At 39.5% G+C, this 27691-nt stretch overlaps 1 protein-coding gene across 1 annotated transcript in view; it reads right to left on the minus strand.

Moving 5' to 3' along the window:
- Positions 1-1276: 1276 nt before the first annotated feature.
- Positions 1277-27691, minus strand: part of nek7 (NIMA-related kinase 7) — a 66802-nt gene continuing 40387 nt past the window's right edge. The window contains exons 6-10 of the mRNA XM_030727822.1: positions 22560-22668; positions 21259-21366; positions 14168-14262; positions 6371-6484; positions 1277-3855 (exon numbers count right to left, since the gene is read on the minus strand). Of these exons, the coding sequence (XP_030583682.1) occupies positions 3745-3855; positions 6371-6484; positions 14168-14262; positions 21259-21366; positions 22560-22668 (537 nt within the window). The 3' untranslated portion in view covers positions 1277-3744. The remainder of the gene's footprint in view (positions 3856-6370; positions 6485-14167; positions 14263-21258; positions 21367-22559; positions 22669-27691) is intronic.

A 27691-nucleotide genomic window follows, 5' to 3' on the forward strand; every position in this document is an offset into this window, starting at 1 on the left:
AAGTGTGTATCTCAGCATCATAGATCACAGGATGCAGTTAGCCAGTTATGTTCAGCACTTGACAGTGATTTGTGCAATACATTGTGTTCCTGATGGTTATCAGCGCTCCGTTAGCCTTCTACAGTGCCAAGCACTCCAGTATCCATGTGTGGGGCAGTGAGTCACTTTCTTGTAGTCAATCCAGGCAGTGCTCAGGTTGGTCTGCTTGCAAATTTATATGACTCTGTAGTAAACAGCCAAATAACTATTTTATATTTACCTCACCCACTGATAGGTGGAGAGAGGTTGTGTTTTCACTCCTGTTTGTTTGCTTGTTTGTTAGCAATATAACTCAAAATGTTTGAACCAAAAATTGATGAAACTTTGTGGAAATATTCCGTAGGCGCCCTTTGACTTTTTAAAGCATCATTAACAGTGACTGTTGCAGAGCATGATGTGATCAGACTGATCTGTACTAATCATCCAGTAGTTTTGATGGACCTGAGAGGAAATGCACTTTTTTTTTTAAACTTTATTTCAAAATGGCAAATTTAAACACATTTATTTGTTATTCATGCAAACCTAAGAACAAATAACTGCCACTCTCTGTATGAAAAATAAATGAAATGCAATGAGGACATCTAAGTTACTTGTGCTGCAAACCTGATATTTGTGACACCTTCGGGAAATTTAAGTTATTAGCCGAGTTTGTAGGTTTAATTTATTCATTTAGGGTGTTACATTTATAATAAAATTGATACGTTATCTAAAGCTGGCCTTTTTGGTACTAAATCCTCATAAATGAAGTAGTGTTCCTATCGTAACTGCAAGTACTACATTTAATCTTCACTTATGTTTATTTTGCAGTATTTTCCTGTTGTTGGTGACCACACGAGGGAACACAAGCTTTAATTATCTGAAGACAGTCACTTCCTCTTAATAATCAGCCATTCTATCACTTAATAATAAAATTATTTAAATGAGTTTATTGCTCAAATAAAGGATCAACCCAATTTAACTGGTGCACAGACATAAGTACAGATGCGCTTTGGTCAAACATGAGGAATGCTGTTGTTTCAAAGTACATACAAATAGAAGTTACTTGAACATACTTACCATTTTACCTGCAGTTTGGTGTTTACTCACAAAGCCCTAAATTAACACTCTGCATCTCGAGCTCCGTGGCTGGTATTGGCCGTTTTTGCTGGATGGCAGTTTGTGTTAATGTGTTTTGGTAGAGAAAGCAGTAACATGTGACACAAACTAAACCTGTTCTAAGAAAAACAAAACAAAAATGGAAATTTGAAAGCTTTATTACATTTAGCATACAAGGAGTGTCATGGGTACGTCATGAAATGTTCACTGAAAAAAACTAAACTACCAAAACAATAAATATCAATTAGGAAGATTTTTGCTTTATGGCCAAAACCCCGGACTCTTCAATACTACGTTGAGGAGGACATGCAGAAAAATAAACTGGGCAAAGCTAAAAGACCAGGACACAGAGTACTGTCATCCCTCACATCAAGAGCCATAATCATTAAAGTGACTGAGCACTGTGTAAACATCCTCCTTGTGAGGACTAACAAAAGAAACTACATCTTTGTTTCTGCACATTAACAGAAAACAGAACCATTACTCCAGAGATACAGCCCTTTTTTTTAAACTATGGTGCTTTGCTGCTGTAAGAGGCCATGAAGAGAAATGCACTCATAAGCCAAAATAAATGTATCAGGTGCCTTAATTAAATATGCTTAAATGAAAAGCACAAAAGGCCCTGAAACAATAACAAGCATGAGAATTCTGTATAGCATCAAAACTAAAATCTTAAAAAAAAAAAAAAAAAAAAGTGTCATAGCTCCTTTGTATAAACTATAAAATACTGAAATGTTTTGGTGCTACACAGATGCTCTCATTTAGAAACATGAGATTAACGGGACTGTGGGTGAAGCTGATGAAAATGTAAGAGAATTACGGAGCAGAAAACGTTTAATCGCTGTGGGAACGAAAAGCAATAAAAGGAACAAAATCTAGGACAAGGTGTACAATTGCCAACAAAAATTGCAAACACTGTATTTGCAAGTGTCAAACAACTATCAACATATTCTGTTAACCAACACAAAATAACTTACACTTTCTTACACCTGTAAGCTCTGATTTTGTATGTAACACATTAAATGTTATGGAAAAAAAAAAAAAAAAACTATAAAAACAGTGGATGTACAACTTAAATGAGAAGTTAACAGGGTATCTGACATTAACTTGTAAGACACTGAATGTTTACAGACTACACCTTTGATGTAGCATCACTGTCATCATGTAAACCAGGGATAATAAACCACTTAGTTTTTTCTTTCTTTGAGTTTTCCCTCTAAATCAGTGGTTCTCAAATCCAGGCCTCGTGGCCCAGTGTCCTGCAGGTTTTAGATGTGTCCCTGGCCACGAGGCCTGGATTTGAGAACCACTGCTCTAAATGCACCAAAGGTCACTAGACCTTTTTTTTTTCTTTTTTTGGTGGGGTTTACTTCTATGTACAGTAAAACTAAATTTGTCCCATTGGTGTTTTCCTCTCAGTACAAGTCTTTGGTAAAGGCTAGAATTCATAAAATATGATTTTTTTTTTTTTTTTAAACACATTTCCATATATAAACTGCTTTTTCGAGATGCCACTTTTCTCTAACTTCCTGCTTTCTGAGGCTTTATGTTGGGCACGCCGTTATCTCACTTGTTACCTAAAAAGATACATACACTGCAACTTACACAGCAACATTAACACAATTTTGTCAATCTAATCTACCCTTCTGGTAGGTCAAAGGCATACACTGGACCATGATGGAGAGTTCTTCTTATTTTACCCATCTGAAAAACACTGACACCAAGGAGGAAAAATGTGTTGCTATCAGTGAGAAAGTAAATATCACATGCAACACTGCTTTTGTTACAGTTTCTATGCCTACTAGGCTGTCAAAAAAGAGACACTGTGAGATTTTCAAAGACAATACATAGGAGTCATAATGACTTACATTCAAAGTGTTGTGGAGACATTTGCTCATGTTCTCCCCCTAGCGTGACTGTAGTCTACCCTCTAAATGATCCTTCCTTTTCTAATACATTCATTAGACATGATCACCCTGCCAGCCTTCCAGTACCAGGGTAAAAAGTGCAACACAACAACACTTCAACCATAATTAGACTCTGCAGAGTTGCTGTCAATGAGCGAACATCTCTTCTTCACTCCGTTTTTAGATAGAAATTTTCATGATCTTTTTTATGTGCCATCTGAGGCAACTATCGGTCAGCAAAAGCCTTCAAGGTCAAATGTAATCATATTTTGCACTGATTAACTGTTGATGAATACTGAACATTGCAGCTATCTTTTTCTAGTACCTCTGCTTTCAATAATATCTATACTGAAAAACTGTTTTACTTTACTACATGAATAGAAGACATGTTTTAAAGCCATAGCAACACATTGGTGAGTTTTCAGTATAACAACGTTATTAAAGTCTAAGAAACGGGAGCTGCACTGGTAATATAGTATATTCTTTATAATCTTTATTCAAGGGAAGAAAATGTTTGGATGTCAGCTGCGGTACAGACTGAATGAACACCCTGAAAATAAAAATGTGTTACATGTACTATTCATGACAAGAAACTAAACTCTGGAGTAAGTTTTCTATTAATGAAGAAAGACGAGTCCAGCCTGAAAAGCAAGAAGGATCGTGGAGAGGAGGTCTGCAAGGCATAGTGTGCGTAACTCTGGGCTTATCTGCCCTCTGTCATGCTCTGCATGTGTTTGGCAATGTCATACACGTAGGCGATGTCCGGCCTCTTCTCCGGGTCAGGGTTGATGCACATATCTACCAAGTTCCTTAGCTGGTGACAGGGATGGGGGGTGATGGTTGGGACAAAAAGAAAACAAAACATCAGCCAGAGACACTGTACAAAAAACAAAACAAGATCACACTGTGGAATTTCTAAGGGCGGCTCCAGAGAAATAAACGAGTTGCTAGCAGCGCCCTCTAGGTGACCTCCTTCTGTCATAGCAACAACAACAGAGCAACAGGTAAGCAAATGGAGACAAAGGTGCAAGGCTGGGGTAGCGCACTAATCACTTATTGGTCTGCTGAATCCACTTTTACCTGAGCCCGCCATCCATATGCGCGCGCGCACACACACACACACACACACAGATACACACACACACACACACACACACACACACACACACACACACACACACACACACACAGAGCTGCCACTCCGCTGCCATCCGGAGACAGCACTTCTACTTGAAGCGGAGCGCGGTGGCTGATTGGAGCAGATAGACAGGCTCGCAGGCGGAACAGCCACCGCCATCATTAAAAAAAAAAAAAAAAAAGATAATAAAAGATGAGGAGAAAAAAAAAACATCTACATGAGGTCGCTATGGTAACCGTCTGCTGACTTCCTGGCCGCTGTTGCATGGCACAGGCTTGGACGAGTTTTCATCAGCTGCTGTGTATAGGCGTGCAAGTGTGCGTGTGACAGAGAGAAAGTAAGAGGAAGATGCAAATGCAGACAGTCTGAGAATTAGTCGCACAGAATGGAGGGAGGGTGCAGAGATGCAGATATGTAAAATATTCATGTGCATGTGAGGGGGGGTGGGGGGCCTGCTGAAGGGAGGCGTAGGGGGGGAAGCATAGATGGAGATGGTTAAATGACACAACAAAGATGAGCAGCTGACAGTTTGCTGCCGATCCTTCAGGAGCATTGTTTACATCCAGACAGGCGCTGCAGGCACCCCCCTCATCTCCATCTCTCCATCGCCCTGTCTCTCGCTCTATCATTCCCTCTCTCTTGCGCTTTGTCTTCCTTTCTCCTGGATGGGGGTGACATGTGGGGCAACGCAGAAGCTCAGCGTGGTGCTCATGTGTGCGTGTGTGTGTGTATGGAAAGAGAGCTCTTGTAACAAATATACACTTGCAAGAACTAAAATGCACACAGAGGCACCACAGAGGCTTAAAACACCTCGCAATTAGCCTTTATCAGCCTAATGAGGTAAATACCACAGTATAATAAAAGCCTCGCTCTCTGCAGGGTAAACTGTTTCACTGGGGAGACATGAATAAGGATAGCCATTTAAAATGAGCCGCTATGGACCTGTATATGCAGACTCACTGATTGCAGATTGGAGAGCATTAAGATAAAAACCATACTGACATGCTGTAAAGTCATACCCAAAAGTATATAATGTGATGGTCTTACATTTTTTTTTAAATACATTTAAAATGTTTGCTGTTATAATTACACAAATCCAGGAAGACATTTGTTTCTATTCATTTCCACATGGCAACAAACCCAATAACCAAAAAAAAAAAAAAAAAAAAAAAAAAAAAACGTAGCTCTGCCAAAAATAAAATGCATACTTGATGTTCACTGTAATATGCTGTGCAACTCACGCAAGTCTCACAAACACACTGATGGAGCTTCATACTGGGTTTCTTAAAAATATGTGAACTAGAAAAATAAAACCCAAATGGCTACGATTTGCTAAAAGGTTAGCTGTGATATGATATGCTATTAAAGATACTGCGAGATTACAAGTGCTCAAACATGATAAAACACTGACTGGTACGGTGCTTGACTTTGATCAGATATGAAGGAATATCCTTTGAGAAACAGTTAACCATCAAGGGAATGTAATAAATGTGCCAATAACACAGTACAGAGTCACTGCAAAAGGGGTCCAATACCTACAATGCATCTGCACGTATGCCTGTGAGTCAGTGTCTGAGGGTTTGTGTGTATGAGCACCTGACTAAATACATTTAAGAGAAACAGACAGGAAAAAAAATGCCACCCACACAAAGAGGGCATGCAAACAGAAAGCCACGCAGATTCATGCACATGTCACCACTAATCAGCAATAAGGTGATCTTTAACCGCAGCCCGACTGCATTACATTTTTGTGCACGGATAAGTCTTCGCAGAATTACAGCAGATGATTTAACGTTTAGTAGGGGAAACATGACACTCTAGCCCATTTAGCTTCACCCCACTCACGAGCATGGCCAGATGCTTTTGATATGTGCATTTAATTTTCAAACGGCTAAAATCATAGCCAGTCTTCTGATCAGAGTAATATCATCCTGTACTATAGCTGAGACAGACGGGTGGATTTCACTTACGCAGAAATATAATTTAAGTATTCTATATCGGTAAAAGTCAGGCAACTGGCATAAAGAAAAAGAGGCCAAGCATTTCTGCTTAAAACAGTAGTTCATTTAAGGGATTTTATCAAGAGTTTTTATTAAAGACTATTGTGGGTGCTTTTAAAACACTGAACAAGTCCATATTTATTCTGATCCAGAGAAGTAAAAAGACAACTGAAATCACTACTAGTACTTACCTCCTCTGAATAGTGATCTGAGGGAAGAGGGGGATAGTCACACTGTTCTATCTTCTTACAAAGTGAGTAGAGGTTCATCTTATCCCCATAGAATGGACTCTGTAAGGCTGCCATCTGAAGCACAGAGATAAGAAGACATATAGAGAGAGAAAGTGGAAAAAAAAGACAAGAGCAGTCAGTGAGTGAAGTTAAAAAAGGAAGTAAAACACCCAATCAAGCTCTCAACAGGTGCTAGACAGAAGGCACTATATACTATGCTAAAAGCAGAGGCTGCAGTTCCCTGCTATTGAGGTGCAGCCTATTGATTATTATAGGGACTGGGTGTAGGAGACAAAGAAAGACAACAAGTCAATATGTAGAGCTTTGTGTACATATCAAATCAGTACATGTCCTCTTTTTATTTTTTTTATTTTTTTGAAAGGGAGGTGGTCTAAACTTCAACTGAACCAAAACAAAACAAAACAAAACAAATCCACGGAAGCTTCTTCCTCTAGTTTGGTGGACTTTTCTGCGATGCTGCTACAAAAAGTGAGAGGAAAGACAGAGCTGAGAAAGCAATACCAGACAAGAGAATTTTTCGGTTTGCTGGAGCAGCAAGAAACAAAAAAATGATATTCGCCGGAAAACAAATGCAGGCAAGCAGAGCCGAGGCAGTGCAAATGGGAATGGTGAGGAAGAATGGAAAGCATATGGAAACCTTTGCTTGTGAGTGGAAGGAGGTGAAGAATCCTCCCTGCCTTTCTAAGAATAATGAAAGACGCATGCCATTTTTCCCAGGCTTAGTGACTGACTCACTTCCTGTTGTTGAAAGGTGCATGTGTAAGGTGAAGCCTGCAGCAGACTCGCATAACAAGCACACTCCAAATTCTTACTGTTTTTCTGATTCAGTGATTCAGTGTGCTAAGTGCTTGGTCATTATCATTATCACGTGAGTAAGTGCTTGGAGCTCTCTTTTCATTCATGTACAAAAAAACCCCAAAATAATACATAGGAGAACAAAAATATTAAATTGGTCTTTTATTTTTTCCTCTTATGCTCAGTTAAATGAGTGTGTACAGTGTGTGTTTGTTGTATGCAGTGTTGCTGTACATATCAACGGCTTTTAGGTGAGACAAATTGTGCTCTAGAGCAATATAAAAACAGGATTTAGGCTCAGTAACTGCTAAAAGCTTTCGGTTTATGTCCACATTGTTCACCTGGATTTGTTTCAGTAGCAAAACTATTGACCAATTTCAATTCCACTGACTTTGTTTAAAAACTTTGGATTTGTTAAAGCAGGTGGAATGATGGCAAATTGGTACAAGGAGCAGGCCAATCAGTGGGAAGATTACACGTTAATATTTCAACCGTTTTTCAGGTGTCCCTCTGAGAAAGTACGGTGTGTGTTTGCCTGCTAATTGGTAGTGTGAAAACAGATGAGAACAAAGTCTCCATACATGAATCCAAATGGAACTGTTCCATACAGAGTACAGCAGGTTAGTGAGAATATACCACCTTCCGCAAAATGAGAAGCTCCACAGAAAAATATTTCTGTGTGAATTGGACCGACAAAGAAAAAGGAGGCGAATAACTGAGGATGTGTTTGAGGTAAAAGAAAGAAGAGGCCATCGAGTGTCACAGAGTATATACATAGATTTTACTGAAACCTGAGATAACACTTCTTATTATTCCTTCACAAATGGCTGCGTTCCTATGAGGTAGAAAGAAACTCAGTGGATTATTTCAGCTTTCTGGCAGAATATTTTTCTCTATTCATCAGCTAACCTGTAAAGTTTAAGACTACAGATACAAAAATAATATTGCCAAGTATACACTATCTCACAAACTGGCTATGCAAAGAAAGTTCCTAACACACCACCAAAAGGTACCTGGCTTAATCATTTCTGGTTTTAGTTTCAAATATGGAACAGAGAGAAAAGAAGTCGATTCCCATCAGCCAGAATTTTGATCTGTCACAACTTGTAGTGGGAAGTCAAGATGACAGCAGCAGAATTTACAATCATGCAATCAAATAATACAGTTCATCCTCACAAAAACTTAGTAAAATTTAGTAAAGCGGGTCTTCCTCTCTCTCCCTCTACTCCATTACTACTCTCAATATCACTGAGACTAGTGGTTGACAGTGATGATTACTCATGTCTGTCAGGAATGATACACTTCCATTATTAACAACATCACAGTTTCTGATCTTGTAGTTACTAAGATAAGGAGAAGTAACCATAGGCACATACAGTAAAGCTCAGGGGAGTCAACAATTAAATATTTAGTCACAGGATATATGAAATCTTTTCATTTCCATAAGGATACAGCAAAAGGAGCTCAGGTGCCAGTCCTAAACATTACATAGTTGTTTGTGTTGTGCTAGAAAATTCTTTGGCTAACACAGTAAATTGAGGTTAAAATTTACATTTACGTGGAAATGAACCAAAACAAATAACATTGTTGGATTTTTGTGCAAATCCCGCACCTTCCCATATAAATGGAATTCCACATTAGCAGAAAAGTCTGGCTTCACAACACACACATATGGTACTTCGTTTTAAAAAACCATTAATACAGATGACAACAATTTAAAAGTTATTAGTTCAATATGTTAACTACCCATTATGTTATAGTTATTGATGGGCCTTTATTTAATATGCAGCTCCATAGACAATATCTCACTTGCTGCAATTAAATTACCAACTAATTAGTGACTCATTGCAGCCTGTAAATAAATCATCTGCCCACCAAGGCTGGAAAACATGAGTCATTTGCCACCAAGGTCAGTGGACATCTTGCCCTTTCATTTTAGAATCAAATCACTTTCAAATAACCACAATCAATACTTGAAAATGCCAAACCTAGCAGTGCTAGGCACACACTGGCTCAGCAGATGTGCTTTCACACGAGTCTGCTCATGCTCATGTTAAAAAAAAAAAAAAAAAAAAAACTAATACTAAACAAACAAGCAAAAAAAAAAAGTTCACTTCAATGTCTTGACTGATTTCTTACCATAAAGATACACCTTTCTGTACATAATTCAATTTCTATATTTTTTGAGGTATATATGTAAGAATTAGTGTTTTCCAAAAATCCAAATTTCCCAATTAGTGAGTGAGAAAGAGGGAGAGACAGAAACAGAGAAAAAAAGAAAAACACCACTACAGACACCAGAATGCAAAGGGTTAAACAAGACCCCGTCGTATTTTCATGCATCTTCTGCTTTTGACAGATGAAAAATGTCAACTGTCCTGTTTGTATTTGGGAGTTTTTGCACTATTCATCTGCTTCATTAGTGCCTGCTGCTCCTAGCCCCTGACAGCTGCCGGCCCCCTGCTCTCAGTGCGTATACACACACACACACACAAGCATAAAGATGCATACCCACACACACACACACACACACACACACACACACACACACACACACACACACACACACACACACACACACACACACACTCGCTCCTTTTTTTCAGACTGTGTCGTCGCAACGGTTTAGATGATTGACTCACTCTCTGACCCCTGAGCCCCTGGTGTGTGTATGATTGTGTGTGTATGTGTGTATGGTTCATTGATATTCGAGAGACATACAATGCGCACGCATGCCTGCTGTCTGTCTAAGGGGTGTGAGCTGCTGGTGGCAGAACACACGCACATCCTCCCAAACACACATACACGTATGTTTGTGTTTCTATATTTGTGAGGACCCTCACTGACATAATACATTTATCAGCTCCTTGTCCTAAAATTAAACATCACAACTAAACACCCATTTCTGAGCACAAGCCCTAACCTAAACTGATTTATAATCTTAGCCCTAAACCAAGCCTTAACCTTCAAGCAACTGTTTGGATAGTGAGGCTACTCTGTTAGTCCTTTAGGACAGACTTTCAAACATGCTGTAGCTCCCAAATTCTAAAGCTCAAATAGATGCTCACAGAGATTCGAGTGAACACACACGCACACTTTTCTTACTTTGTTTGTAGGCTCTTCATTTGGCCAGGTTGAGCTCTCCCCAGCCAGGTCATGTATAGCTAGCATCCCTCCCTAAAAGGTCTGCATAGGGCCTTCCAGTTTAATTAACATTGATCTCACATGCTCTCTCTCCAGCTTCTCTCCCTGTACGCCAATTAAAGGGAGCTGCGTGAGGATCTCGTCTTCCCCCTCCAACCACCTTTATCCCTAGAGCCTTTGCAGTCTGGGACTGAAGTGCTTCTCACAAATTCTCAGTTATAAATACACATACAATTCTACCACAAATTGCATCAAAATAAAAATTTTAACCCAACATTTTGTGTTTTATCACCCTCTCTCTTTCTCTGTCCCACATACGCACCAACACACCTACAACACTAGTAAGGAAAACATGAAATGTTTTGTGCTCATTCACTGGGTCACAGTGTAAGGCCTACCTTTAGACATACACGTACATCCACAATACTCAACTTCAACACAATAAAAAAGACAAAGTGAAGAGAGAATAAACAGACAGGTGAGCTGGTTCTGTCCAAAGGTTAAAAAAAAAAAAAAAAAAAAAAAATCTAATCAGTACCTCTAAAACTCACTGGCTAAAGTGTAAAAAGAATATTTTGTTGTTTCATGGGTAGTTATTAAAAAGTCTTTCAAATGATGGTTTAAACATGTTTAGGAAATTATATTTATAAATGTACAGTTCATGTTTTGAGCTGAAAATAGTTCTTCTTTGGGGCTGAAGGAGAGAATGTTTAATAGAGATCAACAAATGAATACGGTGATAAAAAGGCCTGAGACACTGAATACAAGCAAGTTGAGCCATTTGATAAGTTTGGCATAGCAAAATACAATCAATGGTATGTAGAATGTGGATGTTAATGGATTAAAAATACACACAAATGAAAAAGGTGACTGATATCCTGTCTTTAAAGCAAAAAAAAAAAACCAAACAAATTTTATTAGCATATACAGAGAGCTAGCCACAGCTCATCACATGCAAGCGCCAGCTGTTGAGAACCCAGCATTTTGGGGCCTCGTAAAAGCTACAGCAAAAACAAGAGGGGAGGGAGTGGAATGAGGCAGAAGGCATGAGACATGGGGCACAGTCAGAGGTATGGATGGTTAAGCTCCATACAGGAAGGAGACACATTCCAGTAAAGCTTTTCAAGATATTCTCCTCCTCTAACTTTAAGACCAAAAACAGCGACCACAGCACAGCTATACAAGCAGGCGACCCACAGCGAGAGTGTGAGTGTGTGTGTGTAAAATGAATCTAATTTACAGGAAACACATTCTGTGTGTGAGTTACTAATTTAAGTAGATGTGGTTTATATGTGGTTTTGACTGTATCAAGAAGAACAGAGCAGTAGCAGACAACAGTCTCACTGACTGGCATGTGACCATGCGACCAAACTCCAGATTTTCCAGGTCAGCGTGGGAGACAACCCAGATGAGCGTCCACGTTAACCACGATGTCGGGGGTTTGAGCGAAGGGCATAGGGCATGGTCAGATGATGTAATGAAATTGGACACAGGGAGAAAGGGATCAAACAGAATGGGAGATGAAGATAGACGCAGATACAATGACCAGGTATTGACGGGCAGACCCTTTGGACCCTAACTTAACCCCCAGGCACAAGAATGAAAAATGCAGGCTCTCTCAAATGGAGCCGTTTCACACAGAAGGAACCAAACTCCCTGGGTTACAAGCACACACATTCATGAACACACACACACACACACACACACACACACACACACACACACACACACACACACACACACACACACACACACACACACACACACACACACACACACTCAGAAACCAGCGCAATCCTCAACTCCTATTGTACTGAAATCAATGAGTACCAAAGGGATCAGGCGTGGATTTCTATGTGAATTCCTTATGCCTGAAGGTTAAGTGAGGAAAAGGAAGGCATACGGAGGGGAACATAGGAGAAAGCAGAGGATGGGAGCAAAGAGGAATGGAGAAGAGAGTTTTAGAGAGAGGCAAGTTTCCTGACAATGAATGCACTGTGGAGCCCTCTTACTAAGAAAAGTGGAAGGCGAGAGACTGTTCTTCAAAGAGAATATGCATGGCGTGGTGAGCACTGCTCTGGTAACAATAAGGTTGTAAAATCTTTATCTCCACAGGCACCTTGCATGGCTCACCTTGACCTGATGGCTGGAGTTCTGTCTTTGCTCTTGTACCTACAGTACTTTCTCTCTGAATGAGCACCCCCCCATCTTTCTCTTCGCTCCAGCAATCTATAACCCTGCTCTCACTATTTTTTTTTTTATATTTTCCCCTTTCACTTCTTCCCCTCTGCTCCAAGTATCTCAACCCTTCTATCTCCTCTCTTTTCATTCACTCTTATGACTTGTACTGCCTATTCCCTTACCCTTCTCTCGCTTCCTATATTGTTCATATATAGATTCCTAAACTTTTTCACCCTACATCTTTATTCCTTGCCTTCTGACTTATTCAGAGAGAAAGACTCTCATCTATTTTTCACTTTTGCTCTTGAGCTCACTCCCAAATTCTCCCCTTACTTTCTGAGTATTTAGTCTAGACTGCGACGCCAGTGAAATGTATGAAAGATCAAAGTACTATGCTCCAACTAAAATTGGAAAACAATCAATGCCTGGTATGCAGTACATGCAGTACAATGAAAATTTTAACAAATAGGCCTATACTGACGCTCACTGGCTGTTGGGCAGGCAGTGGCTAGTTAGAAAATGTTATCGTAGCATCCAACGGTATCTTCATCTACAATCAAAGTCTGATGTATAAAAGAGTAAAAACTGTAGAGTGTGCAATCATGGTATGTGCAGAAACTATGCAACCCAGCAATCTGCTTTTATGCTTAATAACAAAATGAGCATCTCCCATGTAAACAATCACACACACACACACAAAAAAAATAATAATGTGACTTACAGCACCCACATCTTTCAACCAACCACAGACATGCACTGCCGCACTGCATTGTGGGGAACTAATTAGCATGAAGGACTGTGGTCTCTGAGCAACCATGACCTGCAAGCTGAGCTCAAACTTCTTCCTTACGCGTTCTCCACCTCTATGCCTGAGGCGCTTCGGAGAAGGTGTAGTCACTGGTGCGTTGAAATGCAGCCCAAATGATCAGCAACTCAGGGGAGCTGGGAGAAACGAAGGGAGGAAAATGTGGGCATTTCCTTACCCAACAGTGTGTTTCTGACTTTTTGCCCGGCTGTGTGTATGCCAGTGCAAGTGAACGTTGGCAAGCTGCAATGTCAGATTGACTGCTATCATCCATGTCCATCATCGTTCTGCTCCTCACTCCTTTCTCTTTGTTCCCTCTGCGTGTGCTCCTCCTGGGCTTGTCTCCACTCAGTGTGGTCTACAGCAGCGCCCTATGGTGGTTTGCTCCTGACTAATCAAACTAGTCAGTGTCATTGGAAAGCTTTATCTAAAACACATGGCCATGTCAGTTCCCTTCACTCACCAGACCTTCAATGTTTAGCAGGTTCCCACACTAAAGAACTTAAGGCCTCCTCTCACATGAGCCACAACGAGAGATGAGAAAAGAAATCAAGATCAAGAAATGTGACGGAACATTTGAAGATATTATTACAAAAGTGCCCGCGTGTATGTTTTCACATTACTACCTGCAGTAAATGTAAATACACTGTATCTATATGGAAAAGTGCAGGTACTTAATGTATGCGTATAGATTTTGATGCATGATGTTGGAATGAGAATGGCTTGTTTATACGTGTCAGCCTATGTGTTCTCATGTCACTCCTACCTTCGAGTGCAAGGTGACAGTGTGTGCACACATTCCCACAGTTTACCTCGTAGAGCAGGCATCCTAGCGACCAGATGTCAGATTTGAAGTTGTAGCCGGTTTCATGTATCCTCTCCGGTGACATGTAGTAAGGAGTACCCACTGGAACACAGTGGGAAGGAGGGGGAAGGAGAGCAAAGCGGGGAGGAAGGGAGAGAAATGGACGAAAAGAAATGGAAGTAGAAAAAAAGAAAACAGGACAAAGAGAGACTGAGCGTTAATATTTTGCAATGCAAATCTGTTCTTCCTCCAACTCAACAACATCACTGACAAAGAGCAGTACAGGAAAACAGGTGAGCAACGGTGTTGACTCAAAACTCTGACTCACTTAAGTTGGAAGTGGGAACATTCACCGAATCTTTGCACCATAACTTTCAAAGTGCACTGTCTTCATCATTTTTAAATTAGCTTTAGCAAGGCGACATTTAATAAGGTTAGATATATACTAATACCATGCATGCAACTGCAAAAACAACACAAAGCTGCGTACACACAAACAGAAAACAAACCCCCTCACACAGACAAAATATACATAAATCACTTTTGATTACTGGGACTCAGTAATGATATGAAACAGTAGTCAGAGAATACGCTCAGGGAGCGGTGTCGTGCCTTTAAAAGTCGCCCCATTTCTGGTTTTGAAACTCAAGAATCCCAAACTGCCACAGTGAATGGCAGAGCTCCAGAAAATCAGACCATCGCCCAACTGGACACAAAGAAGAACCACGGTTCAGCATTACATCTGTATCACACTGCAGGATGCTTTGGTGATTTGCTGCTTTCCTGGAGGAGTTTGATGGAGTGGGTTTTTTTTTTTTTTTTTGGTCCCCATCTGCTTTCTGTTTATTGTCATTTCCCATGTAAAAGTCTATCAAGCACATCCAGCAGAGGGTTTTTATTATTCACATATGCTTAAAAGATGGAAATTTCACCAGTATCCTAACCTGTGCTGAGAAGATCTCAAATCACGGTTATTCCACAAGCTATTAAGCAATCATGTGAATGAAACGTAATTAAAGATGAAGATAACAGCTACACACGCTCTACTTAACAGTGAAACTGCTGCAGATCACAATGGGTGAAGGCTACAGCATTGTGATCTACTTGTTAAAATAATCAGCATTAGCTTTAATCCTTCTTGGGATCCATACTGATTGTTAACCTAAAACTAATTTGTTGTGAAAAATTAGTTGACTTATTTAACATTCTTCTTTATTTCAATGGTCAGTTTTTTTTTTTTTTGATATTACTGATTTAAAATTCAATTCAGCTGCTTGTTAAAAATGCAGTATAATCAAGATTTTAGTCCAGTCAAACATGACACTTGGACTTTACTGTTAAGCGGGACTTTAGCTTTAGCAAGGCAACTTGAGGTTTAACACTGGGCTGTTAGTGTGATGACAGTGGTTCACTTATCAATGGTGTAAATTCCTGCAGGAACTTATCGGTGCAAAAGTAGTTTATGCTCAACAGATCACTACACATAAAACCACTGCCTACTGAGTAACGAATGCTCTTGGAAAAAAATGTCATCATTCCTAGGAAACCCATTCACCCAGATCAGAAGATAGTAAAATGGGCTCTAGAGGATGTCTAAACCCCTTGATTTTTGCTAAGAAGCATGAATGAGAAATGGAAAATGTATTCATTGCTATAAAGGGACTCCTAAACCCTAAAACAAGAGAGCAGTAACACCTGGCAGGCTATTTGTTGGCCTTATACAAGACTTGCAAAGCTTATTTACTGTTTTATCTTTTTATATTTGCTTACTTGCACCAAAGACTATTTCACACCAGTGTTGCAGCTGAAGAAATAAGGCTAAAACTGTTTAATACAGAATTTCATGTAAGCAACACATTAATATAAATGCACACAACTGTAATTATAGTTAGTTCTAGCCCAGGCTTAAAGTTGGTGCTCTGATACTGCTGAGTACTAACTTACCATAACTCTTAACTCTGTTAACACAGCCTGCATTTAGTTCATATTTGTTCAGGGTTATAAATGTGTGGCTCTCTAACCATAATTGCATTTCTTAGATTTAGTCAAACCAGAGTTGATATTTGCAGAATTACCTGCAAGTATACAGTAACAGGTGGAACTAAATCTTAAACAGTACTTGATGCTACAGACCAAAGGGAAATTTACAGGAGTCTCTTCATGGCTCTGCTGTAAATGTGCAACTGGGAAAAAAAAATGTCGCTGTATCCAATTTGTACTTTGTTGTAATTTGTTACTTTGGAAAAATGCAGCTACCAAATGAATAAAACTAAGCACAAAAGACTAACTTAATTGAGTGAGGTTTTTTGTTTTGTTTTTTTCCAAAAAAAAAAAAAAATCCAAACCTTATCAATCTTGCCCCTAGCATATAAACAAAATGTGACATGGGAAATGCATAGAGCTAGGAGGAAGAGTTTTTATGGACTTGTTGAGTTTAAAATACACACAAACAGCTGAGGGAAGCTGGGAAGGTGTGAACAGCTCTCAAGTGGAAAGAACTCAGGAGAAACGTCAGTCTGCACGAAAATGGTAGGAAAATGCCGTAACTGCGCACACACTTGGTATTCTCACATACTCTTGCACACACACACACACGTTCCAGAGCCATTCTGCACATTAACAGGTCTGAGGAAACTCAAATCATGTAATTGCATTTAATAAAACTATTACAGAAGAGGGCATTAGATTTGAAGTCTGTGGGACCTGAAATGAAAGCTAGCAGTTTTAATTTCGGTGCAGATCTAATTGGGATGAGAAAACATGCTTTTATCTTAAATGTGTGATTTTGAATAATGAAGTGTTACCTGTCATTCCAAAAATAATCAGCATCTGCACAAGCAGAGAAGAAGCAAGAAAGCGCCAGTGGAAGAATACATGGTACTGGGAATTGCTGTTTTAATTGGTCATCAGGTTGATACTGTGTGGGTTTTTGTGCGTGCGTGTGTGTGTGTGTGTGTGTGTGTGTGTGTGTGTGTGTGTGTATGTGTATGCTGTGAGGTCTCATGGTGCGGTCTGAACAGGCTCCCTTAACATTCATTATTAGTTGATTAAAAAGAATGAGCCTCTCTTATGCTAATAGTGGCATAAAAAAAAAAGGCAGCAGCGCTGGGCTCAGCTCCTTCAGCAAGCTGAATTAAGGGCACATTACTTATTCATGCAAATAAATTGAAAGTCATGTTGGGATTGATTTCCATTATTGTGAATAGCAAAGACAACACTGTATTCTCTGCCTAACAGGATAAGTGTTGTATAGGAGGTGAGAAGCCATACACAATAAAGCCCTTACACTTACAAACGTCAGCTGAATCTTCTGTAAATGTAACCAAAATTTGTCCCGTTTTAGATACATTTATTGATTTGACTGCACTTAGCTTATTAACACTGTAACACTAATGCTTTTCACAGGACCAGTTAAATAAAGTAAAGCATTAACATTAACAGTGTAAGCGTTCTCTAATCTGTGTGCCACTGGAATCTCAAAAGCTATTACTGAATTTCTCATTAGGAACCTCTGCTCCATCTTGTTGTAACAAAACATACAATTCTAAGCGATTCTAGGACTAACCCCATAGTCATGAAACGTTTATGGTTTTTCCCTTGAATTTAGGTTTTGTTTTTTTGCTGAGCTCAGTCTGATTCCAGGCCTACTTCTCTGTTTATGCCTTGCATGCTTGCTTTTATAACATAACCAAGGCTTTATATGAATGTGCCATAATCATTTCCAACATCAGCCTACCTGAAGTCTTTCAAACTCTATGCACTTTTCCTCTTCTGTGTCCCCCCACCCCCTTTCCTCTTTCGCCCCCAGAACTCATCGTTAACACCTTTCTCATTACAGGTGTTAATTAGAGGTATATTATATTACTGCCAATTTGCAGTAATAAGTAGTTATTCACTTCCTCTTCCTGGTACTACAGTTTGTTTTTTTTTTAAATCATTTTCTCTAGAATCAAGCTTAAAAGTATAACTGCAGCAGCACTGAAAGGCTCAAATGGTGTAATGGATGTCTTTAATATTTTTTTTTGTTGGTTTTATAACTGGGAGTTTGGACATGTAATTGGTGTGTAAGTTTTTTGCAAATGCACATGATTATCTACCTCTGCATGAGTGTGTGCATAAATTCAGAACCATATGAACGTGCATCTCTGTGCACAGACACAGAGATGTACATGAGACAAAAAGACTGTCTCTCTCAGCGTGGGCAAGAGTGTAAGGAGAAAATGTGTGTGTGTGCGTGTGTGTAGGGGGGTCTGCAGCTGAGTTGAAAGCCTAGGAGCTGACAGGCTGTATGCCTGGACCTCCATCTCAGCTCCACCGCCCTGCTCTACTGTTCAGCTGTGTGGCTGGGCTCATTACGTACCCACACGATTGCATGCACACGCACGCACGTACACACTCACCTCTTCCTCAGAGTTTTTCTTTCTAACCTTCTTTCTCACTCTTGCTTTCCTTTTTCTCCTCCATTTTTCCTGTCACTTTGTCATATTCTCTGCTCTTACTCTGCTCCTACTAACTTTTTTCTCTGCTTTCTTTTTTCTCCTCTTTTTCTGTCACTCTGTCACACTCTTCTCTTGCACCTGGGACACTGTACACTTCTTTTTCTGTTTCTTTGTCACCCTTTCTTCATTTCTTATGCTTCTTTCTTTTTGTGACATATTGCTTTCTTCTTTCTTTCTCACTTCACTCTCACTATTGGTTGCCTTCTATTCTCAAATTCTAGTATCCTCGCACCTTCTCCATCTCTCTCCTTCACCTACACCTTCGTCCTTCTCTGTCTAAAAGTCAAAGCACCAGAGGGAAGGATGGAAAGAAGAAGAAATGAAGAAAACATATAGAAGGAGCAGTAGGAAAGAGGTGGCAAAGAAAGAGGAGATCTGCAGGGATTTGAAAGGTCTTAGGGAAGGCTTTTCCCTTGTCAAAGGGAAAGGCCAGAGAAAGAGAGTGAAAGCACGACACTCTTTCAGTCCCTTATATGGACAGGTCATGCTAACCTCCAGACATCACCTGTTAGTACAAGATCATCCACAAACTTTTGTATATGTTTAATTAATTTTTCAAACTTACATGCATGCTTCACAAGCGTATTCAAATTCATGAAAGACCATGAGATAGCCCCTGAGAACTGGTACTTAAAATATTTATGCCAAGGTTTGATTTAATTTAGGTTTGTTGTTTACTGCACTTTATATGAACTTTAATAATATTAATGCATTAATAAAAAAAATGTTAGAAATATTATTTGCATACTTAATATAAAGCAATATCTTGGTAGCATCAGATTAATGATGGGGGTATTCAAGTTGACCCCCTCAGCTTGTGGGGCTGCCTGTCCTCCGTCAGCCTAAAGAGGGTGCTGTGGACTCAGCGTTTAATGAGCAATCACAGACGCTTTCACCCCGCTCTGCAGGCACTGCAGGATGCTTAGTTGATAGGGCTTCTGTTGAGCTGATCATGTGATTCACACTTTCTCAAAGGCTGAGCTGCTGCTGTACAAGGCTGAGAATAGCACGCTGTTTGTGGTAATAACAGTCTGACATAGGGAAGTGAGACAGTGTGAACGGCAGTACTTATATTTGTCCAAGGAATTCTTTTTTTCCCCTACTCTTTCCAATCTATGAAGTATCTGAAATTGCCCGGGGGATATTGGATAGCACCTTCATGTACCTCAACAGGCCAAGTGAAAACCAGCGTTAGAGTCCCATCAATGACTGGTACTACATTTTATTATATTTTTCTGGGCACGCAACTGTTTTAATAAACCAGTGAGAGCAACATATCATTTTAACATTTTAATACAAAATGTGCACAGAAAGGACGCAGACAGAGAGGCCAACTTTAAAATGAGCAGAATCAACACAACAAAGATATGCACATATGCCGTTTTTGTGGCATTTTTCATGGGTTATATTTCTGAATCACCTACTAAAATATCAAAAAATAATTTGCATGGGTGAAATAAGCAGTTGCTGCTGCTGAGTTGAAACAACAAAAAATGGATTAGGGAATTTTGTTGGATAAGCGAAAGGATGAATTTGTCTTCCACCGATAATTATTCTAGAAAGGGATTTAATGATATTCATTTATTTTTTTTAACATTAGGAAGACTGCCTTCTATTTGGTAGATTGTTTTTGTTAATAACTGAAATATAGACGACCTCGTGTGGTGGCATTTTTTATTGATTTTTCATCACAATTTTCACATTCCTGTTGACATGCTCAAGGTTTGAAATTCTGACTTGGTAAATATCTAAATTCAACAGTTCACCAGTAAAACTGACACATGTGCTCATGAAATCTATTATATACAAAAGGGAGCCAGACTAAAAGCACCAAATTAAGCAGAGAACTGATAGCCGTAACTGCAAAGGACACTGGTTTTTTTGGTAATGAGGTATATGCCCTAACTACTTGGCCATTAGGTCATCCCTAACACCATGCTGTTCCTTAAAATTACAAATGAAAAAAACAGAACGCTACAAAAGCTGACTACATGCAGCAGCAGGCTACAGTGATGAAGGCCGGTAGGAGCAGGCTGTTAGCATATTATTAAGATTTGTATTGTAAACACTACATCTGACGTTGGGTACATGTGGGTACACGTACCCCATGAAAGAATGCCTTTAAACCTGAGGTATGATTCCTTTTTTAAGTTGTAACAGTCTCAGATTCTGAACACCCATTTTGTGTATGTTAAGTCTTAAAATTAACCAAATGGGTAAAGCTTTAATAACTGTGGCAGTTTTAATGACCGTTCTCACTTCCTTAAACAAAAATAACGTGTTATATGGTTTTATTTCCTCAGCGACAAACACACCCATCAATTCTACAATAACCATGATTGTAAAGCAGCACAGTCTCAATCAGACCTCTGTGTCGCCAGCCTCAGTTTTCATCTGTGTCAGGGTTAAAGGTCAAGGTAACAGGAAGCAGCTAAGTGGCCAGTGAAGGTGCCGGGCATAGCACAGTGCAGGCAGAATGACTACATGACACATGGCTCTGCACTCCCCATGCCTAATGAAACACATCCAACACTGGGAGATTACTGAGCAGTGGGGGTTGCTGCGTGTATTCACATATGTATAGAGTGCTATAACGTACCTAGTGAGTGAGCAGCAGTTGTTTGAGAGCTGAAGAATCGCCCTAATCCCAAGTCTCCTAGCTTCACTACTCCAGTAGCTGTGATGAATACATTGGCTGGCTTGATATCTAACAGAAAAGAACAGAAAAGAAACATGACTGGTTGCAAACAATAATTAAAATCGGTACCATTCTTCATATTAAATTGGGAAAGTTTTGTTTTTATTCTATACTCAATAAACATGAGTGAACCAGAGTCCTAAAATTCCAATATTGAAAATATCATTTTAGTTAATGTGGACATTACCAAGGTGTTTGAAGTAATGTTAATGTGACCCACATCAGGCTTTGAAATTTACTACTCCCGTATAACTGTAAGCGGCTTTTGAATAGGCTGTCTCTACTAAGTGGTCGTTAAAGCTCAGAGCTCAGGGTTCATTAGTGTCCCTAAGCCTTAATCAAAGTCAGTCCAAACGGAAGTACATCACCTGTAGCAGTGTGTCTGTGCGTGCAGCAGCCTATGCACATGAATCTAGGATTTGCCCAGACTGGACCCTATTGAAAGCATGTGCGCCCATAAACACTGAGTTCTCTGGTCTATGTATTGTTTAACACCTACACTTAAGCCCCCTGTCTTATGAAACAAGATCATTCACACTAAAGAAAATTCACTTTAAGTACCATTTATTTTTAGGAACTAAAAAGGATCCTATTGAAAAACAGAGCGGAAAATTGCCCAACATTTTTCAACATTTTCAGTTCAATTTAGCGAACTATTAAAAATAACTTGCAGGCTCAGTTTCCCAGACATGGATTAAACTTACTAAAAGTCATAGACCATAAAATTTCTTTCAATGGAGGTCTTCACTAATTTTTCTTTTAGTCTTGGACCTGGCTTAGCCCATCTCTGGGACACCCACTGACAGTGTTAAATGAGACAGATGAGCCAGTTCCACAAACGACTCAGAAGTTTAATTTTTTTTTTTTTTTTGGTAAAATATATGGTTCTGTTGCATAATAATACATAAAATTACATGTAATCCTGAGTGTAAGTTTACTGGGTCTCCTAGTTAAAAGAGGTGTAGCATATTTCTTGTCACTCCTGGCCTGAGAATAGATCCATGTACAACATTTTACTCTAAAACATTTGTGATGTTGAATGGTTTAGAGTACAAAAAAACAAAAACAAAAAAAAACAAAAAAACAAAAAAAACAGGGTCAAATCTAAGGGACTCTACAGATTTTCAGACTTAAAACAAATGAAAGTCCTCTAATTCTTTGCGTTAATATGTGAGTGGGTTGTATGTGTACATCAACAATACCTCTGTGCATGACTCTCCGAGAGTGCATATGTTCAAGAGCGCTGCAGAGCTGAACAAAGTACTTCCACACTGATCTCTCTGGGATAAGCCTTCTCTGCCTCTTAAAGTGCTGTAAAGTAAATGCAAACGGGCACACACACACACACACACACACACACACACACACACACACACACACACACACACACAATCAGAACATCAAAGTAACAATCGCATGCAACTGAAAGAAGGAACAAATAAAACATTTTTATTATAAATGGAAAAGGTCCTGTGTGGCACAGAACACAATTTAAAACGGCTGAAACGTGTATGTGTGTCTTTATACAGTATCCTTCCCCACTCGCTGCGACTCAACTCCTAATGCAACCCAGACCACTCTCCTCTATGTCTGTCCCTTGCTTCACCAAACCCCGTCTCATTTTCTCTATGGTCTACAATAGAAAGCACATGCATTCTTGGAGACGGAGAGAAGAAATTTGTGGTACCATCTAAAACTCTCCCATCTGGCATGCAGCACTTTTGTTAGGTACAGCTTTCAGTGGCACAGTGGCTCCAGTAGTTTTAAAAGTTTACTTATTTATTTATTTCTGGAGAGCCGAGTGTTCTCATTCATCAAACTGATCCCTCTCATGAAAAGCCACAGTGATGACAAAGCTGATCTACGATGGCTAAAACCAACAACTGATGATAGGCACTCCTCCTCAAACAGCAGTGTAGCACCAGTGCAGACTAACAAAATACATGAAGTATGGCTAACATCAGAATTTTATGGGGTGTCCTTGTGGCTCCATTTGTGGGGGAGAAAAAAAAAAATGCTGGCTTTAAGCCAGTCTGAATGAGACGCATGCGCATGAGAATTACAATGTAAGCATTTAGCACATTATTTAGAAATATTCAAAGTGCAACACTGTGGCAAGTTATGAAATCAACAATTGCTACAACTATGTTAATGGAAAGGAACATCCCTGGCAGTAATTTGTGATGCATTTAGGCTTTTCTCTGATACGATGTATCTTTGAACTGTACATACGTACAGTACAGTACAGTACCAGTGAAACGTTTGGACACACTCACCCCTTCGTATGAATGGGTGAGAGTCCAAACATTTGTATTTAACGTCCAAATCATTTCTATTTATACACCTAGCCGTAGCTTTATGCAGGGCTCTTTATATAGTAAAGGGGCACTGTTTTAAAGTCTTATCCTCTCTTAATCGCACTCTCTTTAAAGATTTAGCAGGCGAAAACTTGATTTGACACTGACATTGATATAGATCTTCTCGTTTACCAATATGCTGATACCAGTCAACAAGATCACTGCCAGCCACCACCAGTGTCTGACCTTATATCGGTGCATTATGCAATCTGTGCATTCCTACTGTTTCTAGAATGAAACAAGGTTTTTGCTGTGTAAAATGTGATCTCAGAGAAGAGCAAGGAAGTCAAAGGATAGGACTGTTAATTAATTATAGAATAATAAAAAAGTTTTTTTTTTTTTAAAAAAAGGGTGTGACAGCAGTGTAAACAGTAGTAAAGGAAGTAAAGGCAGTAAAGGAAATGGAGTAGGTAAGGGTGAGAGATACAGAAAATTAAGGTGTGGAAAAAAGGGAAGGATGGAGATGGATGGAAGGAAAGAGGGAGGGATAGACCTTGGCCTACATCCAAACAAAGCCTCAGTGAGGAGCCATTCTTCCTTTGCCCTCCCATTTCCATATCAGAGGACCGTTTGATGTCAATGGGGGAGCACATAGACGCCCACCAACACCACCACCACGCTCTTCTCCACGCCTTTAACAGCAAACACTGCACATGCAATATTCTGTAAGTGCATGCAAATCAAGGACCATTTGATTTCATTTGAATTCTGAGATGGTCAGAAAGAGAGAGTAATAGAGAAGTAAGGGAGAGAGAGAGAAAAGAGGAGAGAGCAACGTGAAGGACGAGAAATCAAACAGAATGAAAAATGTTAAATTCATGCATTTTTTGGGCGGGGGGAGGGAGCTTCTGCTTTACATATGGCACACTGTACTTATGTGTTTACTTCACATTAAGGCCCATGGGGTGGGGTGGGGTGGGGGGGTGCTGAGCCCTGGCACGCACCTCTGGACTGCCACTGTTACACTGGAGAAACATCATTTAGAGCGGTGCAGAAGACAAATGGTGCAGAGAAGAGGCGTGTATACGTGAGTGCGTGTTGTCAGCAGCCATAAGGACATGACACAGCTCCCAGCATCCTCTGTAGCTTAGCTAAGATAGAGGTGACGCTCAGTGGTTTGTTATCTTAACTCTTCATGCTGCCATGTTACGTCTTTGTAAAGCGCATCTCTGAACATTTGGTTAAGTGTGTCTTTCTATGGTTGTGCCTGTACATTGTTTGCTTACACAGTGCACCATATGTATTAAGTGTATGTGTACTGGATATATATCAGTGTGTGTATGTGTGTGCTGAGCCTGCCATGTTCACTCTCTTGTACCACTAATCCTCGCCTCTCCTAATTTGCTGTGTTGAACTATGCGGATGTGGAGCTGCTGAGTATGACTGCAAACAGCTTGTCGAGCTGTGCTGATACAACGCTGCAGCATCATTTATGCATGGGAGAAGACCAGGCTTTTTACATGCACATCACTAATTTGCTATACTGGCAGGTTTTTATACTGACTGGAGGCCTGGTCTAGCTCAAAGATGAGGGTGAGCCTGGGATATAATCACTACTACTTTTGAACAATCCTGTTCAGTTCCTGCAGAGAGAGCGTTAACAGACTGAGGCTTAATGCATGGTCATGTGGATCAAAGCAACACATTATGTACTTAATACTATTACACATTAGATCTGAATTTTCCTCTGTGTTTAGCTTATTGGTTAGAGCTTTTGAAATACACAGCCAAGATAAAAAATGTGCACTGATCACTTTTTAATGACCAGTATGATTATTTAAGTACTGACGCAAAAAAAACACATAAAACCTTAAATGACATTTTAAATGGGTGCAAACAAAAATAAATAAAATAATAATCAGAGAGTTGTTCCTAGACGCATGCATATACACATTTGAAAAGTGACTACTGAAAACATATGAAAATATGTAGAGCTCTACTAAAGACAATTGAGTGGCTCCATAGTGAGGTGGTTTGCACATTTGCGTAACAAGCAAAAAATTCCTGGTTTGATACTGGAAGGAGACACAAATCCCTTGGGGGTTCGATTGCCTGGCATAACTTTCTTTTCTTTTCTTTTTTTGGTCTATATACAGGAATTTCTGTGTAATTATGTCATTACAGTTAAGTTAGCACCAGTCATTTACTGTATGCATGGTAACTGTGACACTGGTTTGTGAATCCTCTATTTTGAAGCATTTGCATTGTTGAGGCTGCTGTATTGATTTTCTGAAAGTGTCCATTTTTAGACAAGCAGCTGAAGAGCCCAGTTATCAACTAAGGCTATAAAACGTAGCAAGGAAGATGCATCCTTAAACAATGCACAAACAGATACTGACAGTTAGTGCCAAGTAATGTACAAATAAAACACTATAATCTCAATTACCAAAACTCACCAGGCTGTCCATTAAGGCTCTCTGACTTTAAGCCTTAATCAAATTTAAACTAGTAAGATTTAAAAAAAAAACAAAAAAACAGTGGAATAAGGACAGATTTTTTTTTGTATGACTCTGTAAACATTTCTGTCATATTTCTGTATTTTCAGATGTGTGCCTGTGGGCATTGACTCACTTTAGGAGCCAGTTTCACGCGACCACTTAAGGAACAGTTTAGTGTGCAGTTTCTGCCACTTACTCACTTTTTTTAGCCAAGCAGATTGTTCTGTGGTTCTCTCCCTCAACTGCAAGCTTAAAACACTTCCTCCTTTACAGTTTTCCAGGTTTAATTAACCACAAATCACTGTTGAAGGTACATCAAAAAAAAAAAAAAAAAAGAAAGAAAGAAAGAAAGAAAATGTCCAGTTATGTCTGTTACCTTAAAACTCACTGTGAATGCTTGCTTCTCCCTTTGGCTCCAGATTGGATTCTAACACTTTTGGCTCAAACATGAGGTGCAAAGAAAATAAAGGTGCTTAATAGACCAGCCTTCAGCTGACATTCACCCAACATTCACCCAGTGTTTCAGAGCAGAAAATACTGCTTTTCCCACAATTTTGAACCCTAATTTCATATCTTTTTTTGGTGCAATTTTCATACTTGGACTTGCATACACTTGCAAACGTGACTCAAAACAAATATTTATTACCCCTTTACCTCTTTAAACTTTAATGTTAATGACGTTAAAATGTGTTAAAACTTAAAGTAACTTCTCCTGAGCTTTTGTCCCGGTACGGTACCCTGTTACACACAACATATGCTTGGTTTTTATGACCATTAATCATTGCTTGTTTTTTTTTTATTCATGTCTATTTCACAGCAGTGGCATAGATCAGCACATGCTGCTGAGATGAAAGGAGGCTGTGGGAGGCCTTGTATTTGATAGTATTTAGTTTCAGTAAAGAACGGATGACTCAGATTGACTCAGTGTCCAGCAAGTCAAAATCCTGTAATAACCACTAACCGCAGACTTCCTGGCATCATTCTTTTAGTTATTAAAAAAAAAAAAAAGTAATCTTGTAATTATAATGCCTAGTCAGCAGTTATTTGCTTCTTTGCTAGCATTCCTTCTGACACCAAATGATATGGTGTTAGGCTGGCAATTATTTTGACCAATATTATTCATCAAGGACTAGTCATGCTGTGCAATCAATTATGCATATCTAAAGCAATTTTTGCACATGCACTGCAGCTCTGAACTTTTCCCAAAAGAACCAAAAAGCTCAGTGCAGTCAGATTGGACAACAAGTGTTCTTAAGTCCTTGCGATGTCCAATTGCATCCATGTGAAAATAGCACCGATAATTGTCTGGCAAATTCACAGCAAGTGGGTGTCAAGTTTCCTGTCTCCTCCATGCTCTACCCAGACAGCTCCCTCACCTAAACCAGACAATTTACAGTACTGAGAACGTGTCTGAAGCAGATCCTCTCCTGTTGTGTGCTACATGTAAAGAAAGGGCAAATGTGGACAATGTAATGATCTGATACTCCCAACATTCCCAACAACTGGGCTTTTAATAGGGCTTATATTATTCACATAATA

This window comes from Archocentrus centrarchus, chromosome 4 (assembly GCF_007364275.1).
Source record: "Archocentrus centrarchus isolate MPI-CPG fArcCen1 chromosome 4, fArcCen1, whole genome shotgun sequence".
In the NCBI taxonomy this organism is placed as follows: domain Eukaryota; kingdom Metazoa; phylum Chordata; class Actinopteri; order Cichliformes; family Cichlidae; genus Archocentrus; species Archocentrus centrarchus.